At 39.1% G+C, this 20,592-nt stretch overlaps 2 protein-coding genes across 2 annotated transcripts in view; one reads left to right on the top strand and one right to left on the bottom strand.

Moving 5' to 3' along the window:
- APLF (aprataxin and PNKP like factor) overlaps window positions 1-12,172 on the bottom strand; it is a 74,458-nt gene extending 62,286 nt beyond the window's left edge. The window contains exon 1 of the mRNA XM_080813733.1: window positions 11,889-12,172. Coding sequence (XP_080669859.1) covers window positions 11,889-11,984 — 96 coding nt within the window. The 5' untranslated portion in view covers window positions 11,985-12,172. The remainder of the gene's footprint in view (window positions 1-11,888) is intronic.
- Window positions 12,173-12,412: 240 nt separating this feature from the next.
- FBXO48 (F-box protein 48) lies at window positions 12,413-16,348 on the top strand. Its single transcript, XM_080814422.1, has 4 exons — window positions 12,413-12,505; window positions 13,180-13,323; window positions 14,425-14,841; window positions 15,212-16,348. Exons 3-4 carry the CDS (start codon window positions 14,461-14,463, stop codon window positions 15,371-15,373), a joined length of 543 nt encoding a protein of 180 aa, XP_080670548.1. The 5' UTR covers window positions 12,413-12,505; window positions 13,180-13,323; window positions 14,425-14,460; the 3' UTR covers window positions 15,374-16,348.
- The last annotated feature ends 4,244 nt before the right edge of the window (window positions 16,349-20,592 follow it).

Below are 20,592 nucleotides of genomic sequence, written 5' to 3'. Positions count from 1 at the left end.
AAATCACAAGTAGGCAGAGAGGCAGGCAGAGAGAGAGATGGGGAAACAGGATCCCTGCCAAGCAGAGAGCCTGATGCAGGGGTCGAGCCCAGGACCTCGGGATCATGACTCGAGCAGAAGGCAGAAGCATATCCCACTGAGCCACCCAGGTGCCCCTGATGACCTGCTTTATTAAACAGAGATCACTGTTCCTTGTGCAGAGTAAATATCCATATATACTTAACTACTATATTAACTATAATAGTAATTGTTTATCAAGACCAAAGTGCTGTTCTATTATTTATCATGTATTTTTTTTTAATCTTCACAAAACCTGCAGAAAAGACACCATTATCTTTATTTTATAAGTGAGAAATGAAAGTATGGAGAGGTTAAGCAACAACTCAAAGTTACACAGCCAATAAGCATGACCAGATTTTAACAGAAGGAATCTGATTCTAGAGACAATCTTCCTTTTAACACTTTATTGCCTCCTTCATTACATAAAATATAATTTTATAAAAAAAATATAAAAGTATTTACCATCAGCTTAACTGTCTAAACTAGAACATACTAAAGAACTGGAAATAAGGCAGAATGACTATTTATTAAGCAAATAGACATTCTGAGAAAATCAAGACCTAAATAAAGCTCCAGAAGGTCTTTGGGTTTTCATTTGGTCCTATTTATTCTAATGTCATAGCCAAGTCTAACAAGATATGTTATCGGAATTCCCAAGAGTCTATGGCCATATCACCCTGAATGCACCCAATCTCATCTAAATTTCTATTTCTCTACTCCCAGTAGACAATGAAGTGGATAGGGCTTAGTGATCGTGCATTGATTGACAATGGGGGAAAAATGACTGATGTTGGTCTGAAGTGGAACGACCAAGCTATAGAAAAGCAAAGAAACCCAAAGACTCAAAAAGACTGCCTGGCTAGAAGCTATTGAGACAAAAGGCATTACACACTTCATAAGTTACTAAATATTTAACCAAGTTTACTGGTTGATTATCGTGTTTAAATGAAAACTTCATTTGAAAATGAGACATTTCACATTTTAGAAAGCCATAAAAATAGTTAAAATAGAGGAATTCCAATTTCCTATCAAATAACTGTAGCCACCTAAATACTAATCGCACCACATAAAAAATCAGAGATCAACAAATAGAACAAATAAAGTCACCTATATTCACATCTAAAGCACAACTAGGAGACAGAGATTACCACAAGCTTTACATGTAAAAGGGGAAAGAAACACAAAATGCAACCAAATGTTACCATGCTGGAACAGAAAGTCAAGTGAACTGGGAGAAAAAAGAGAGGGAGTGAGAAATTAGGTGTGTGGGGCACAGATAAGATAACTCCCCCAAACAGTCACATCTTGATTGGGAAATAATGAAAATATGTCTCACATCCAGCAGCTTAACGGTCCAGCAAAACTGGGAACAATCTGGGCACCAATATGAATAATGATAATAATGGAATACAACACACTTTGAATACAAAATAATCCATGAGTTCATACTGAACTCAAGAAAGGAGCCGGGGCTAGGGCTGGGAGGAAAAGCTCCTATTCATAAAAGAATGCCAACTGATGAAGAAGAAATGATGGAACCAGAAAATCACTATTTTGTAACTACCTATATAATAATTGACTCAGCAAAGGATCGATGGATGTTAACTTTCAGGTGAGTGCTTGATGGGAAAAAGAATATTCTGAAGTCTCAAAACATCATTGCAGAAATTACTCACAACAGGAACCGTGGTCTTCACTGGAGAAGTCTGACAGACTCCACTTTTCCAAAGTGACCACACAACATCATCAACAATTTCAGGGCGCCTGGGTGGCGTAGCCAGTTTGGCCTCTGACTCTTGATTTCAGCTAAGTTCATGATCTCAGTTGTGAGAAATGAGCCCCACATAGGGCTCAGCATGTGGCTCCTCGCTGGGTGTGGAGCTGCTTTAGATAATTCTCTCTCTCTCTCTCCCCCAGAGCCCCTCCTCCTGCTCACACAGGCATATGCCCTCTCTCTAAAAATAAATAATCTAGAAAATGTAGTATATGATTGCTAAATAACATAAATGAAGTACAATTTAATTTACACGAATTTCAGTAAAATTGATACGCCTCCTTCTATTTAGTTATAATTTTTAAAACCTCTTTGTTTTAGACTAGGCACCACAAACTGGTAGCCAGGCTTTTCATTCAGGTTTTTGTTATCTTATTTTTAAGTTTTGCTTTGAAAAGTATATGTACTTTCCATCTCACCACAGTCCCCAGCACTCCCTATAACCTTCCACTGAGTATACTTCACTATGGTATACCTGGCCTCTGCAGGCATTTGAATTTGCAACTTATGATTTAAACTACACCTATACTGTTAGATGCCTTTTCTTCACATGTGACATTGTGTACCAGATGCTACTGGTTGCTTCATCAGTAGCTATTCATTTCTTCTTCGGTACTAATATTTATTCCAGTTTTATTTAGGATAACAATGTACCCATTTAAAAATATCCAAATGCCCAGAATTCCCTGTAGCTATGGATGGCCAAATGACAAGTTCTAACAAAGGATGTTAAGAGTGTGTATTAACCAGATTTTCTAGTTTCCGCATCTAATGTTTTGATATTGGCATCTTGGACTAAGGAAGAACTACCTCTCCCAGAGTTATGGGCTTCTTAGAGACAGTAAATGACTCACCTGCAAGGATATCTTTCATATGCAATCTAACCAATCTGAAGCCTGTATTCCCAATTATGGTTCTACCTGGCTCTTATGCTGCCCCAATCACCCTAGGACTAGGCATCAGATAACTAGGGACAGGCCCTACAGCACAGAGCCCCATAAAACTATTCAAACTAGACCATCCTATACATTCTAGCTTTGCCCTGCCCATCCATTGCTGAGAAAACCGTAAGAAAGGCTTTCCTGCAGTTCCCCTAAGCTCTGCCTTCTACCTTCAACCAACCTCATGTGGCCCCACATGGCACTGTGTGTCCTTCTGTCTCTTGCGAACTGTGAATAATAAATTATCTTTTCAATGCCAATCATCTTCTAATCTGTTGGCCTCACCATTCCTAAACAAAACAACAAAATCTACATTTTAAAACAGTGGAGCTTCTGGAAAAATTACAGTCTTCATGATAACAAGGAACAGGCTCACCTGGCATTGACTTTTTTTGCCCGCTGCCTTTCCCTTTTCTTACTGTGTAAATGGGACACTTTAAGGTACAGCAGCCATCTCAAGCCTGTAGGCATGAAAGCCACCTGCAAAGGATGAAAAAGGAGGAACGCAGAAGAGTCCATTCCTTGAGTATCTGTACCGGCCCTGGACTGACTGCCCCAGAGATTCTCTTACAAAAGAAAACTCAGTTTGATTAAGCTGCTGTTTGTCACATTTCTGTTACTTGTTGCCAAAAGCAATTATGATTAATATCCTTTACTCTGACAATAGTTATATTGATACTAGACATCTAATAATAAATTTATGTTCAGCTAGTCAGAGAAGGAATATTAGAAAACAGAGAAGCTAACCAAATTGAACATTTAAGCCCAAGAATTTTTTTTTAATAGTAAAAAACTTGCATAGCATACAGCAGGAATTAAAGAATACACAGGCTAACGGGTAATGCTGAAATCACTCCATCCTTTGTTTTTGTTTTTGTTTTTTTAATATTTTATTTATTTATTTGACAGAGAAAGAGAGAAAGCGTGAGCATAAGCAGGGAGAGCGAGAACTGTGGCAGAGGGAGAAGCAGGCTCCCCGCTGAGCAGGGAGCCTGATGTGGGCTCAATCCCAGGACCCTAGGATCATGACCTGAGCTGAAGGCAGACGCTTAACCCACTGAGCCACCCAAGCACCCACCCCTAGCCTTTGTTAACAACAGATAAAATGACAGCAATTCTTCTTCAGATACTACAGAACAAACCAACCCTCTTTATTTGAATTCTTCATATCGTTTCTTGAATGGGGACAGGACTGTTTTTGTATCACTGTTGTATCAATAAAATGTAGATCTCTTATCCCTGATTTTCTGGTTCTAAATTGAATGTTTCATGCATTATGATAAGGACAAGTCCCTTCTCTTTGTCTTCATGTCTTGCTTTTAAGACATGAAGTGTGTGCTAAAATACAAGATAAAGACATGAAAACATAAAAGAACTGTGATTTGTTTGCCAAATATTTGTTTTTGGCATTTACTGAAGCCAAACAAAATGAAGATATTCTTATGCTACTAGCAGAAATGCTTGGATGTTTTGAATCAAGGTCTCTGACCTATTTGTTTATTATTTCCAACATTCAAAAAATAAAAAACAAACCTGAATAAAGTAAAAGCGAAAAGCTACTGGATCCTGAAACAGAATACAATGGTACCTTTCATTTCATTTTTGCCTATATATATTTACAGAAAAGCCAACAGCAGTTAATTTTTCTTAAAATGTTTCCTGAGAGAAATTTCTGAATTATCACAGACAGGTATAATATATCTCATAAATACAATGTCCCCAGGTAGCCTGGCTCCTATAAACATAAACAAACAGAAAAGAGGCAAGATTCGTTTTTTCCAGTATAAATTATATAACACACCAAAGGCTAAGATATTAAAAATTTTTCTTGTATAATACTTTATAACTTACAGTGCTATCACACAAAATTATCTGGTTTGCTCTGTCAACAACAGACAATAAATAAATAAATACATACACAAATATAACAGACAAATTAAAAAGTGACAAATTCAAACTTTTGTGGTAGAGAAAAATAAACAACCCTCTGGTATGGGATTTGAGTCTGTATTATGAGAAAATGCATAAACCTGAAGAAGTACAGCATCTATTTCAGACATAATTTACATAAAATATCTTCCTCAAAGTTGTGTATGTGGCAAGCAAAGAAAATCTAAAATTAAGACTTGAATTAAGTAGAGACTAGTTACCGTAGTCTACCGCCATACCACCCTGAACACACCCAATCTCATCTGATCTCAGAGGATAAGCAGCCTGGGGCCTGGTTAGTACTTGGATGGGAGGCAGGTTACTGGAAACCAGATGACAAACCATGAAACTTTCTTAGCAGAGTGCTTTCAAGTTATCAGATTCAGGACACACTCCAGAGCTCAATCAAATTGAGACTCTGTCATAACATTGGATAAGTCCATCTTATTCCTCAACAGGGCAAAAGTTAGTTGATACAAAGTGTTTAAATATTATTGCACTTAGAATGTACCAAAGGTCATTTTCTGATATTAACAAAGGGCAATTTTGAGGAAACAAACTTGATTTTTGACAGAGGCTCTCTAGACAGATTCCAGTAAGCTCGCTTTAAAAGGTTATTATTAATAACTGGATAAGAAATGAATCTTTGAAACTTGTGAAATACTTTCCCATAAGACTAATGGTATAATAGTAGTTAGGTTATCAGGCTACCTCACAAACATCTACTTAATCCACAATACTGGTGAAATATGGATCACTTAGATTTTAAAAAGTAAAATCCAATACCTTCTGAGCTCCTAAGTCAAAGTTGCTGAATTGTCAGCCAATATGATGGACCTGTGCTGACCTGCTATCACTGAAATCTGAACTCACCCGACCAGTTCGGCTTGCAATGCTACTTGCAAAGTGAATGCTACACAAATGTGAGAATCGTCCTTATCAAGAATATATTATGAGTTAACATAATGAGTAAAAACAGAAACAGAACTCAGTTAGACAAAACCAGGTTTAAATCCCCACTTGAGACTTTGGAGAAGTTTCTGCATGTTATTTAATTCAGTTCAGCAGATATTTCTTAAAGAATTATTCTGTGCCAAGCATTTTTCATGTGTCTAGAAGAGGTTTCCAACTCTGATTTTGCAACAAAATCATCTTCAGAGTTCTTAAAAATATGGATACCCAAATGCTACCTACAGAATAAAATTACCAGAGGAAGGAACTCAAACAGAGGTATGGAGGCATGTGAGAAGATGGTATATTCAGGCTGAGTAGTATCAGGAGACAGTTTAGAGAGACTGATTAAGAAATAAATATATATGTATATATACATACAAGAAAAGTAATTCTATACATCTATCAGAATGGCCAAAACCCAAATCAATGACAACACACAATGCTGGTGAGATTGTGGAACAACAGGAAATCATCCATTGATGATGGGAATGCACAATGGTATACAGCCACCTTGAAAGACAGTTGCGGCTTCTTACAAAACTAAACACACACTTACCATATGATCCAGCAACTGAGCTCCTTGGTGTTTTTACCCAAATGAACTGAAAACTTATATCTACACAAAAACTTGCACGTGGATGTCTGTAACAGCTTTCATTCATAATTGCCAGAACTGGGAATAACCAAGATATCCCTCAGTAGGTAAAGGGATAAAGTGAAGAACATCCAGACAGTGGACTATTACTCATCACTAAAAAGCCATGAGGAACCTTATACACACATTACCAATTGAAAGAAACCAATCTAGGGGCGCCTGGGTGGCTCAGTTAGTTAAGGTCTGCCTTTGGCTCAGGTCATGATCCCAGGGTCCTGGGATGGAGCCCCTGCTCCACAGGGAATCTGCTTATCCCTCTACCTCTCCCCTGCCCTGCCCCCACTCTTGCTCTCTCTGTCCCTTTCTCTCAAACAAATAAAATCTTTTTTTAAAAAAATGAAAAAACCCATCTTAAAAAGTCTACATATACATACTATGTAATTCCAATTATATAATATTCTGGAAAAGGTAAAGCTATGGAGACAGTAAAAAGTTCAGTAGTTGCCAGAGGTTGGGAGAGGAAGAAAGGACAGAACATAGAGCATTTTTAGGGCAGTGAAACTACTCTGTGTGATACTATAATAGTTATATGAGTCATTACACATTTGATAAAACCCAAAGAATGCATACCAAGAGTGAACCTTAGTGTTAAACTATGAACTTTGGATGATAATGACAAGTCAATATAGGTTCTTCGAATAAACCACTGTGGTATGAAATGTTGATAGGGAGGTAGCAGGGGAAGAGGTATATACAGAAACTCTCTGTACTCTGCACTCAACTCTGCCATGAACCTAAAACTAAGCAATGTCCTTAAAAGTTAAAGGGGAACAGTGATGTAATGTGATTATCCCACAAGCCTAGTCAGGACTTATCAAGTCACATTCCATCATAGAGCCAGGAAACCATAGATCATACATCCCCTCAGCCTGAAGGGCCTTTCCCTCTCTACCATCCACTCTCTACCTACCAAACTTCTAACTGTTCTGACACTTCAAAGTCAGCTCAATGTCACTGAGTTCATGAAACCTTCCCTGAAGCCTCCTCTTAACTGAGGGTTCCTTCTTATACCTCTCTGTATCATGAAACATTCTTTTCTGTTTGGCTCATGGTACTGAAACAAAACTTTTAATTAAGTGTGACCTTTCAAAAGTCAGAGGTTATGCTTAAAAATCCAGATTTCTTACTACTCTTGAAAATAACAATAGGACACTGTGGCATGACAATAGGACAGGTGGGCATGGGGTGAAGAGCAGGGACCACATTACGGATCCCTTTCCTTGTGGCCTTCCCAAAACTGAGGCAGTTGTCATCTATGACACTGCTTTTAGTTACCATCATCCCTGTTTTTCTCCCTCCCTCCAATTTCACTTACGCAAGGTGCCTGCCTGGCTCCAGTCCCCATTCCCATTTGCAACCAGTGTTTAGTTACCTGTTTCTCTGTCTCTCATACCTATGAAACTGTAAGTTTCTTGAGAGTAACAACTTCTCTTTCATCTTTCATCCATTCTGACTGGTATATATTCAACTATTTTCTGAATTTACCAAGTCATTACTCAGTAAAATAGGGAAAATACTAACATTTAATCCATCATGAATGTTGCTTCATATGCTTTAGCAGTTGGTAGCACTGCTTCTTTACTATGTTCAAATTCACTTCAAAATTCTGTATCCTTTTCACACCTGAGTTACAAGTAAGCTCTTCTTGAGGGTTGGTAGAATGAAAAAGAGAGACATGGAAGAAGGCCTACTATGTGCCAGGCACTGTACTGGGCTCAATAACTAAGGCAGTTGGTGGTGGGAGGGGGGAGGAATATCCAGCAGCTAGGGGTGCTTAGCACATCCCTAGGAACCAGGTAGGACCAGCATTCCAGAACAGCTAGTGAGCTTCTGCAACAAGCAGAAATAATGCAGAGTTGCCAGGCCAGAGTAGTTACTGGTTACTTTGTGTAAACTTTGTAGGTGGTGAACTGATGCCAGGAAAGAGTTTATACTAGAGCCCCTGATCCTATCTCCACCTACAACCGAGGGCCTCTTCTCTTTTCAGTTAAAGCAGTCAGCTCCATACACCAGCCATTAGGAAGACTACCTAGACAGCTATGTTGTCCTATTCTCTTGGAGGAAAAAGATCAGAAAAAAATGTGTCATATAAACGCTATCAAAACAGAAAAAGGAAAATTTGAAATCAGAAATAGTCGTTTTCTTTTAAGGGTATAACCAGCTTTTTAAAAAGAGTATAATCAGTTTGATTTAAGGAAAACCATAAAGCAGGGGCACCTGTGTGGCTCAGTGGGGTAAGCCTCTGCCTTCGTCCCAGGTCATGGTCTCAGGGTCCTGGGATGGAGCCCCGCATCAGGTTCTCTGCTCAGTGGAGAGCCTGCTTCCTCCTCTCTCTCTGCCTGCCTCTCTGACTACTTGTGATCTCTCTCTGGGTGTCAAATAAATAAATAAAATCTTAAAAAAAAAAAAGAAAAGAAAAACCATAAAGCAAATAATTTGGCCTAAAGGTCCTCTGTTGCTTGAGATGCTGTACTGTAAAACATTTTTTTTAAAATAAATTTTTTATTTAAGATAATTGTAGGGTGACATATAATTAGAAGATACAATACAGAAAAATCTCTTGTACCATATCCCCAGTTTTCCCCAGTGGTAACATCTTGTAACACTATAATAGGATATCCCAACTAGATATTGATATTGATACAGTCAAGATACAAAACATTTCCATCGCCACAAAAATCCCCCATGTTGCTGTGTTATAGCCATACCAACTCCCTCCTTCCCCCCTTCTTTTAATTCCTGGCAACCAGGAATCTGTTCTCCATGTTAACAATTCATCATTTCAATAACATTATGTAAATAAATTCATACAATATGTAACCTTTGGGACTGGCTGTTTTCACCCAGGATAATTCCATGGAGATTCATTCTGCCGTAAAACCTTTAATTGGTATAGATCATAAAACAGAATTACAACCTAGTAAACAAAGACCCTGGGTTCACTGAAGACTCCCACTAAAGCAAATGGCACAAGAAAATTAAATTTCACTGTGCTCTGTTATTTTTGTCTTCTTGCTACTGTAAAAATGTAAAGACATTCTTAACAAATTGTTTCACCACCAAGCCCATTTTAAACACTGGAATTATAAACCTTTATGCTTGTATGGCCATGAAGGCTTGTGAAACTTGTCTCCAAAAAACGTGATTTGTTAAGTGAGCTCCAAAATCATCATTATCATTAATCATCATATATTAATAATTAATCATTATGAATAACTTGCAATGAGCTGCCTGAATTTTCCTACTTCAACTAAGTCTTTGCTCTCTCACACTACAAAAAAAGCCTCACTGGAATTTCTGCTGTTTGAAACAGTGCCTTCATGTTGCATCGTTGTTTGTTTGTTTTTTATTTATTTATGGGGGGGACAGAAGGAGAGGGAGGGGAGGAAGCATACTCCCCACTGAGCAGGGAGCCTGGCAGGGCTCAATCCCAGGACACCCTGGAGATCAGACCTGAGTGGAAGGCAGATGCTTAACCAACTGAGCCACCCCTCATGTTGAGTTTTAACCACTGCAAAGGAAGAACCATGTCAGTTCCAAAATCTTTAAAACCACAACCTGATTTGTTTGTTCTTCAAATTTTTCCTGCCAACAGAGTTAGGACATTGTTCATAACCACTTCTAACAGCTGCCAAACTTGGCAAGAGAACCTCATCACTGAATGATTATTTGAAAAGGAGAAGTAAAATTCTGACCAGATAGACTAGCTTCCTACTCCTTTCTACTCTTACTATTTTAAGACAGAAACCAACTATGCTCATCGCACCTTAGCGAGCCTATAATACAAAGATAAAGCTACAAACAATGAAAGGGTCTGTAACCTGTTGCTATGTTTATAAAACACAGACCTAAAATTTATCAATCTCTTAACCAGATCCACAGTACTCTGTACTGGTGATACAATTTGTTAAGCAAATCAAAACTCAACTGTCACCAGATGTAAGATTTCAACATGAAGCACATACTCTGTAACATTTCATATATATAGAGAGAGAGAGAGACAAGAGTGGGAGGAAAAAAACAAACCTCTCAGGCAGTTCTCTCAAATGTTTGTATAAATTAAACTATGGAGAAACGTAACAGAATGTTATCGAAACATTTAAGTAATTACTTGTCCAGTTAAAAAATAAACAGCACCATAAAAGACTCTTAATCTCAGGAAACAATCTGAGGGTTGCTGGAGTGGAGGGGGGTGGGAAGGATGGGGTGGCTGGGTGATGGACCCTGGCAAGAGTATGTGTTGTTGGGAGTGCGGTGTATTGTGTAAGACTGATGAATCACAGACCTGTACCCCGGAAACAAATAATACATTATATGTTAACAACAAATAAAATAAATAAACGGCACGTAAACTTCAACTTTCTCAATACCTTACTTCATGTACACACATGCACACGAACACATATACACACACCGCTTTAGGACTGATCTCATCAGAACCCCCAATTACCACTCCTTTTCCTGCTCAGAGAAGGGTCCTAAGGCCTAAGGGTTCCACTTAGACACTGGAGATGAACCCGGGTAATAATCCACACTCTTTACTCTGACACTAGTTCACTGACACAGGTTTGTCTCCGTAGCCTAAGAGAAAACTCCTTGAAGGCAGAGACCCACATCTCCACCACAGTGCTACCACCTGCAAATGTGCTACACAAAGTAGGCACTAAACAAGATACACTAAATGTTAAGACAATAATACATGTTTTAGGTAGAGACCTATGTAATTCCAGAACGCAACAGGAAAATTTTTTAACTCCTAAACATCCTAAGGAGGGTGGAGAATATATAGCTCAGTGGCACTATGTGTCTTAAATCTTTAAATAACCACTCTAGGGCTCCATTTTCACACCTGAACAATGAAGATAGTAGGAGCACCTAACTCACAGGATTTTGAATGGGTTATAAAGTTGGTATAGGTTAAGTCCTTAGATCACCGCCAGGAACATTAGACAGTACATAAGGGCTAGCTGCTGATCTTACTGGAAAAGACTATTACAATAAAAGTAAGGCTCATGCAGTCCGACAAGAGGCCAAAAGCTTAAAAGAAATTATTGTAGGAAAGGTAAGACCAGAGGTTGGCAAACTTTTTCTGTAAAGGGCCAGATTCTACTACAAATACTGTACCTTGTCAGGCCAAGAGACAATATCCTCAACCCTTGGGTCAATTATTCTCCCTGAAAGGCTAGCAGGCTTTTTGTTTGTTTGCATTTCACATTTTATTATTTTTTTTAAAAGACTTTGTTTATACATTTCACATTTTAAAACTTAAGAGCCGTTCTTACTACGTGGGCCCGCAAAAAACAGGCTGTATTGGAACTCAGGGACATTAGCTTGCCGACCTCTGGGTAAGACTGTAATAACGATAATACAAGTCAGTGCTTTTTAAAGGCAACATAAGGAAAAGTTTGTGAGTTGGTTAAAGTTGACTGAAAAACGTGCTGCTCGTAAACTTCTAAAATCCAGACATGCAGGGCCGTAGTAGCGGGGAAGCCAGAAACGGGGAGTAGGGCTTCGAGAAACAGCGAGGACCTAGCACGGCTCTCCGGGTCCGGTAGAGCCCCCCTGCCACACTTACTCCCAGCAGCGGCCCGCGGCCGATCACCGTCTCCCCGGGCGCCAGGACCACCCGGGGGCCGCCGTCCTGCGGCTGCAGCTCGAAGCCCCCAGACATGGCGGCGAGTACTACACCCCTTCGCAAGGAGACGGTCCCCGCAGCCGTTTCCGCCTTCCATGGACACGCGCGGGTCCTAGGAAGGCCCTTAGAAAAACGCAGGGGGAGGGGGAGCACAGGCTCCGCTCGAGTGTCTCCAGGCCTCGCGCAGCTGGGGCCCCAGCTCCGCGTCTGGAGCCCCGCCCCCACCCTCCGTCCAGTGACGCGCGCCGAGATTCTTCCAACACTCCGCCTCAAAATTATTTTTTAAAAGCCCGGGCTAACCACCCCCACCCTTTCTCCCCGCGCCGTGAAGTATGTCGGGGCTTGTAGTCCTTGACGTCTCCGTCTCCTCTCTTGTTGAGCTGAGGTGCCCTGGTAAAACTACCACTCCCAAAAGGCAACGCGCGCTTCTCTCTACGCCTGTGCGAAATCCGAGTCAGCAAGGCGGGGCCAACAGTGGGCGGGACTGAAGGGACTATGGCGAAGGATTCGAATTCCGAAGGATTTAATTCGCGGGAGGAGCTACCGTGGCACTGGAGGTAGGAGGGTTTTCCCTTCCAGCCCACTTCTGGAAGGCTCAGCCTCTGCTCAGTCAGCCTCTGCTCAGTCAGCCTCTGCTCAGCCCTCTGGAACTGCGGTGACAGTCGGTGCTGACGGTTGTTATTGTCGCTTAATTGTCATTGCTCCGTGTTCTTGGGACTCGGGCAGCTGCACACTGCGCGAGACCCTCAAGGAGGGTGGCTCAGTGGGATGTGGGGTCATTCCTTCCGACCCGTGGGGTTGATCTGCGCTGCCTCCCGATCCCTCGCTCCCTGTGACACCGTAAAAGGGGCGAGCTCTTACCTAACTAGAAAGGTAATTCAGCATAGTATGGTTCCGGAAGAAGAAGGGGCAGAAGAGGGATAGATAGTTTTCCAGGTAGAAGAAGATGCCTAGTGAGAGTTTAGGAACCTCACCAAGGCACCCCCAACTGTTAAATTCAAAAAATTAACTTGTCTCATGGGGAAGAACAATAACGAGAGGACGCATTTTACTCCCCATGGAGATTCTGGGGAAAGTAACAAATGTCTAAATGCATGGTAGTGTTCTCTTAATATGAGATTTTTTTTTTTTCCTCAAGAATATGGTAGTTTGTCTTGGTTTGTATTGACGGGGAGAGAGATGAGTTCCGTGGCAAAAATTTGTTCTTGACTCATGAATTTGTTTCTATCAGTTTGCTTCCTCACTTCCCCAAAACTTCGAGAGGAAGTTCTCTGTTGAGCAGAGACATTAAAATTCTAACCACCATAGCTAATTCGGATCATAAACAACCAAATGAATGGGAGCAACTGTGGCCTTGGCAAGTCCAGAAACATAGGTGAGTAACATGTCTAGAAAAGGGAATAATCAATAGCTGAGTTAAAAAGAAGTTTTTAACAAACTCCTCCTCCTGCACTGTCAGCCCCCCCATTATGAAAGGAAGTGCAATATGGAATAAGCTGATTTTAAGTAATATGAGCTGTCTTTATATGCAAAAATAGCGCTGTGCTTTGAACTGATTTTGGATATGTATATCCAAAATATATATATATGTATATATGTGTGTGTGTGTGTATATATATATTCTTCTTATATATATAACATATATAATCTTTAATTATATGCTGTACCTAGCTGAATCATAAACATTGTTTATAGTTGTTAGTTACTGTTGCTTTATGGCCTCAATGACTTCTCCTCTTAGTTCATAATTATGCATGTAGGATAGCTTCAAGAGGCCATTTCTAAAACACTAATCTGAACTGAATACTTGAGTCCTTGTGTCATCATTGTAACCTGGACTTGGACCTCTTGTCTATTTCAGATAGTATTTATATTGACTGTGAGCACCTACCCATTAGGTACAAGTAGATAAATAACTATATAAACTACAGAAGTACATCAGGTTTATGATTAAGTCACAAATTGTAGATAAAGAACTTAATGACAAGGCATCAGTTCCCACAGACAACTATTCTGGAGTTTAAGAGAATTGAATCATACACATTTTCAGAAATATTTTGGGCAAATGCTTAGAATCAAATATGTTCCTACAACAGTCATTTCTACTACTAAATTCAAATTACAGTCTGTAAAGAATCACTTCTCTTTATTAGCTAATGTTCTTTGGGAGGAGAAAAACAAATGTTTAGAAACAAACCCATTTACTAAAAACATTTACAAAGAAGAAGGGAAGTAACATGTGTTGAGTTCCTCCCATGTGCAATTCAGATGTGAAGCTAGGTGCTTTACACATAATCCCTGTTAATCCTTGTAAGAACACACAGGAGGGATGCATCATGGGCCCCATTTTACAGATTGAAAAACTCAAGTCAAGAAAGTTAAGATTCTTTAAATCATACCCAGAATGTATCTGGCTCAGAGTAGGTTCTATAGTCTGATCTGAAGAGACTGAGCATGTTTAAACTTTGCCTTTTAGGTTACATATGAGGATAATTTGCTAAGACATCAAGCTATGCAGAAAAACTCCGAGAGGAACCATAATTCAAGAATTTCTGGCATAGAATTGAATTCTGTGGATGCTGAGAAGGAAAAAAAAAAGAGTCAAAATAACTTTGTTGAACTGCTACCTCCAGAAGTTACTTTTAAAATTTTCAATCAGCTAGACATTGGGAGTCTGTGCAGGGCTTCACTAACCTGCAAGAGCTGGAATAACATTGTAAGAAACAGTGACTCCTTGCGGAAACCTCATTGCTTGACTCTAGGAGCTGTATGCCAAAGAGAAATAGACGATGATCTAGAAAGTGGATACTCCTGGAGAATAAGTTTAGTCTTTGTAGTCTGTCGTGTTTTTGACAATGTGGTGGTAGGCCAACTCCACTTTCTGCATGAGGAGGTAGGATTTACTAGACAGAGTGGCATACAGAGTGTGTTGGCTTTTGAAGTTACTCTTCTCTTACAAACCATCCCATCCATTCTTTTACATTTTTTTTTAATCCTAAATTTAGGCATATTCCTCTGTTAGCTACTTCATTCTACTTTATCCAAAACTCACATCAAACTCTGTGGCTTTCCTTGTATATGTACCCGTATGCATACGCCCACATGTACGCATACGCACACAACACATCTATTAGTGTATGTATTTATCGGTGTAAATACTTAATATTCTTTTCAGCCCTGTCAATCAACTCCTCTAGTTTTAAACAAACTCGCTCACCAACCACCTACTACATTCTTTAACAATGATGATTTACCTCTTTCAGGTAATACTACTGAGGAATTACCAGAAGAGTAAAGTGAAACACGAATGGCTAAGTGGCAGATACAGCAACATATGTTCTCCTCTGAGCCTACCAGAAAAAATCATGTACCCAATGGATGTAGATACCTGGGGGGAAATTCTAGAAGCAGAACTGGAAAGATAAGCTGAAAAATTACCAAGATCTTATAACTTTGAGTCTTTGAAACTAAAATGACTCTTAGGTTCATTTTGTTGTTGTTTACCATCTTAATGTTTAACATTTAGAAGAAAACTAAGTAGAAAATAATGAAAGTCAAACTTTGTTTTTATTCTGCACTTTCATAAAAATTTTTCTGGTTTTATTGTAAGGTGGAAAAAATCATGAAATGTCTATGTAGGAAATACTATGCTGATGGAGTGATTTCAAAATGTGTTGTTTCATGTATTTATAAGAGCATATTGCACTACTTTAATGACAAGAGAGTTTGATTCGTATTTTCTACTGAATAGTAATTCAAAAATTCAGGAAACCATTTGAAGAAACTGATTAGAGATTCATTCAGTAGTAGACCTAATTAGGCTCATAACAGGAAGTAGACCACTAGGAAGACTACCTAAATGAAATGAATCACAATATGTTTAAATGTAGAGTATAATTTATAGTTCAATAATTTTAAAATGTCCATTTCAGTGGAATCAGATTGAATTGTCAAACACTGAGCCCATCTTAAAATGTGTTAAACTTGAGGTTTAGTTTAAAATTAACCAGACTGGAAGGCTAAAACTTGTGAGAGTAAGATTCCCATCACTTGCCTACTGACCTAGAACTGCTCTCAGGGACATATGGAAAGTTTCCAGAACACTTGAACTGCCAGTTTTTCTTGGCAAAAGCTTTCTTTCTAACAACCTTTTAGCACCATCTAGTGTACTACTGGTAGATAACCAAGACAAAGGACTTCAGGTCCTTTTTGTTTTCCTCACATTTCAAAGAAAGAAAATATATATTATTTTAGAGAACCCCATATACCTGACTTGTTGGAGTTTTTAGCTCTCCAGGAACCTTCAGTTTAACTTTTGTTCTCTTTTTCTTAAAAGTAGATTGTATGGTACTTACTATACCAGATTGTTCATTCTGAATCTGTGGTTAGCACCATGGTTTAAAAAAAAAAAAAACTATCTACAAAACATTTTAGTTAGTATAGCATTTTCTTTTTAAATTGTGCTCCATAGCACAAAAAAGAAGAATCCAGGGAAGCTGTATTTTAAAAAGACACACAGTATCAGAAAGATGCCTCACTCTATACAAATGCCCCTTGTTGGATCAAGCAGGTGAGGATCAACTAGAAGGGGCCTTGAAGACCAGGCAGTGCCGTCTTTAAGACTAATTAACAATCCCTTCTAGAGAAATTCCTCTCACCCAACTCTCTTCTTGGCAAACTTTCTTGTAAAACTTACCCTCTTTACCTGGAAACCATCCCTAGATTGTACCATTCTGGATTAAGTGACCTTCAATAGAGTTCCCGTAGTTCTGTGTACATACCACTCTTAAAGCTGTCTGCTACATTAAATTGTCTGTTTTATTTGTCTGTCTCCCCCTTTAGACTGTGAGCTTCTTGAAGGCAGGGACCATTTATTTATTTTTATGCTCCCCAACCTGGAATATAGTAGGTATTCCACAAAGATTTGTTAAATTATTTCTATATTATTTATTTTAATCCTTCCCAGACTGTGTAATAAAAATAATTTGCTATATTATTAGCAGACAACACTGTACTGAAATGCAATGTACAACCCATAAGATAGATGGGTTGCTTACTATTAATGCAAATACATGAATAATTGTTTTAGTCTTCTCAAAAGCTGTAAGAGAGAAACAGGGAAATAGAAATGTTTTGTTTTATGTTCTGGAATAAACACTTGAAAATAAACTTAACCCAAAAGTATCACTTATTTTTTTTAAAGATTTTCTTTATTTGAAAGAGAGAAAATGAAAGAGAGAGAGCATGAGAGGGTGCAGGGGCAGAGGGAGAAGCAGACTCCCCACTGATCAGGGAGCCTGACGTGAGACTCAATCACATGACTCCAGGATCATGACCTGAGTCAAAGGCAGTTGCTTAACCAACTGAGCCACCCAGGTGCCCCAGTATCAATTATTTTTAATTACTGGGTCATCCTAATGAGTTTTGGGGTTTTCTCGTTTTGTTTTGTTTTGTTTAATTTTTTACTTTTTTAAATTTTTAGTTTTTTTAAATTATATAATATTTGCTTCAGGTCTGTGAATCATTAGTCTTAACAATTCACACCACTCATCATAGCAAATACCCTCCCCAAGGTCCATAACCCAGCCACCCTATCCGTACCTCCGCACCCACCAGCAATCCTCAACTTCTTTCCTGAGATGAAGAGTCTCATGGTTTGTCTCCCTCCCCAGTCCCATCTTCTTTCTTTTTTTCCCTCCCTACCCCCATGGCCCCCGCCCTGCCTCTCATACTCCTCATATCAGAGAGGTCATATAATAATTGTCTTTCTCTGATTAACTGATTTCACTTAGCACAATACCCTCTAGTCTCTAGTTCCATCCACATCACTGCAATTTGGAAGATTTGGGGGTTTTGATGGCCGCATAGTATTCGCGCGCGCGCGTGTGTGTGTGTGTGTGTGTGTATCACAACTTCTTTATCCATTCATCTGCTGATGGACATCTGGGTTCTTTCCATAGTTTGGCTATTGTGGACATTACTGCTATAAACATTGGGGTGCAGGTGCCTCTTCAGATCACTACATTTGTATCTTCAGAGTAAATAATCAGTAGTGCGATTACTGGGTCATATTGTAGCTCTATTTTCAGCTTTTTGAAGAACCTTCATACTGTTTTCCAGAGTAACTGCACCAACTTGCATTCCCACCAACAGTGTAGGAGGATTCCCCTTTCTCCGCATCCTTGCCAACAGCTATCGTTTCCTGACTTGTTAATTTTAGCTGTTCTGACTGGTGCGAGGTGGTATCTCATTGTGGTTTTGATTTGTATTTCTCTGATGCCGAGTGATGTGGAACACTTTTTTATGTGTCTGTTGGCCATTTGGATGTCTTCTTTGCAGAAATGTCTGTTCATGTCTTCTGCTCATTTCTTGATTGGATTATTTGTTCTTTGGATGTTGAGTTTGTTCTTTATAGATCTTTATAGTTCTTTATAGATTTTGGATACTAGCCCTTTATCTGATTAAGACATTGGCAAATAGCTTCTCCCATTCCGTTGGTTGTCTTTTGGTTTTGTCGACTGTTTCCTTTGCTATGCAAAAGCTTTTGATCTTGATGAAGTCCCAATAGTTCATTTTTACCCTTGCTTCCCTTGCCTTTGGTGATGTATCTAGGAAGAAGTTGCTGTGGCTGAGGTCGAAGAAGTTACTGCCTGTGTTCTCCTCAAGGATTTTGATGGATTCATGTCTCACATTGAGGTGTTTCATCCATTTCGTGTCTGTTTTTCTGTGTGGTGTAAGGAAATGGTCCAATTTCATTCTTCTGCATGTGGCTGTCCAATTTTCCCAACCCATTTGTTGAAGAAACTGTCTTTTTTCCATTGGACATTCTTTCTTGCTTTGTCGAAGATTAGTTAACCATAGAGTTGAGGGTCCATTTCTCAGCTCTCTATTCTTTCTGTTCCATTGATCTATATGTCTGTTTTTTGTGGCAGTACCATACTGTCTCGATGATGACAGCTTTGTAATAGAACTTGAAGTCTGGAATTGTGATGCTGCCAACTTTGGTTTTCTTTGTCAACATTCCTCTGGCTATTCAGGGTCCTTTCTTTCTTTCTTTCTTTTTTTTTTTTTAGATTTTACTTATTTATTTGACACACAGAGAGAAATCACAAGTAGGCAGAGCAGCAGGCAGAGAGAGAGGGGGAAGCAGGCTCCCTGCTGAACAGAGAGCCTGATGTGGGGCTCAATCCCAGGACCCTCAGATCATAACCTGAGCTGAAGGCAGAGGCTTAACCCACTGAGCCACCCAGGTGCCCCTCAGGGTCTTTTCTAGCTCCATATAAATTTTAGGATTATTTGTTCTATTTCCTTGAAAAAAATTGATGGTATTATGACAGGGATTGCATTAAATGTGTAGATCACTCTAGGTAGCACATACATTTTCACTATATTTGTTCTTCCAATCCATAAGCATGGAATGTTTTTCCATTTCTTTGTGTCTTCCTCAATTTCTTTCATGAGTAGTTTATAGTTTTCTGAGTACAGATTCTTTGCCTCTTTGGTTAGGTTTATTACTTGGTATCTTATGGTTCTGGGTGCAATTGCAAATGGGATCAACTCCTTAATTTCTCTGTCTTCTGTCTTGCTGTTGGTATATAGAAATACAACTGATTTTTGTGCATTGATTTTATATCCTGACACTTTACTGAATTCCTATAAGAGTTCTAGCAATTATGGAATGGAGTCTTTTGGGTTTTCCATGTAAAGTATCGTATCATCTGCAAAGAGTGAGAGTTTGACTTCTTCTTTGCTGATTCAGATGCCTTTTATTTCTTTCTGTTTTCTGACTGCTGAAGCTACGACTTCTAGCACTATGTTGAGTAGCAGTGGTGTTAGTAGACAGCCCTGCCATGTTCCTGACCTTAGCAGAAAAGCTCTCAGTTTTTCCCCATTGAGAATGATATTCGCTGTGGGTTTTTCACAGATGGCTTTGATGATATTGAGGTATGTACCCTCTATCACTACACTTGAAGAGTTTTGATCAAGAAAGGATGCTGTACTTTGTCAAATGCTTTTTCAGCATCTATGGAGAGTATCATAGGTTCTTGTTCTTTTATTAATGTACTGTATCACATTGATTAATTTGTGGATTTTGAACCAAACTTGCAGCCCAGGAATAAATCCCACTTGGTCGTGGTGAATAATCCTTTAAATGTACTGTTGGATCCTATTGGCTAATATTTTGGTGAGAATTTTTGCATGCATGTTCATTAGGGATATTGGTCTGTAATTCTCTTTTTTGAGGGTCATTGTCTGGTTTGGGGATCAAGGTAATGCTCGCCTCATAAAATAAGTTTAGAAGTTTTCCTTCTATTTCTATTTTTTGGGAAAGTTTCAGGAGAATAGGTATTAATTCTTCTTTAAATGTTTGGTAGAATTCCCCTGGGAAGCCGTCTGGCACCAGACAGTCTGGCCCCAGACTGATGACTGTTTCAATCTCCTTACTCGTGATGGGTCTATTCAGGTTTTCTGTTTCTTCCTGGTTCAGTTTCGGTAGTTTATACATCTCTAGGAATGCATCCACTTCTTCCAGATTGTCAAATTTGCTGGCGTATAGTTGCTCATAATAAGTTCTTATAGTTGTTTGTATTTCTTTGGTGTTGGTTGTATCTCTCCTCTTTCATTCATGATTTTGTTAATTGGG

This window comes from Martes martes (assembly GCF_963455335.1).
Source record: "Martes martes genome assembly, chromosome: 9".
Taxonomy (NCBI): Eukaryota; Metazoa; Chordata; class Mammalia; order Carnivora; family Mustelidae; genus Martes; species Martes martes.
This window is presented reverse-complemented; position numbering and strand designations above follow the sequence as displayed.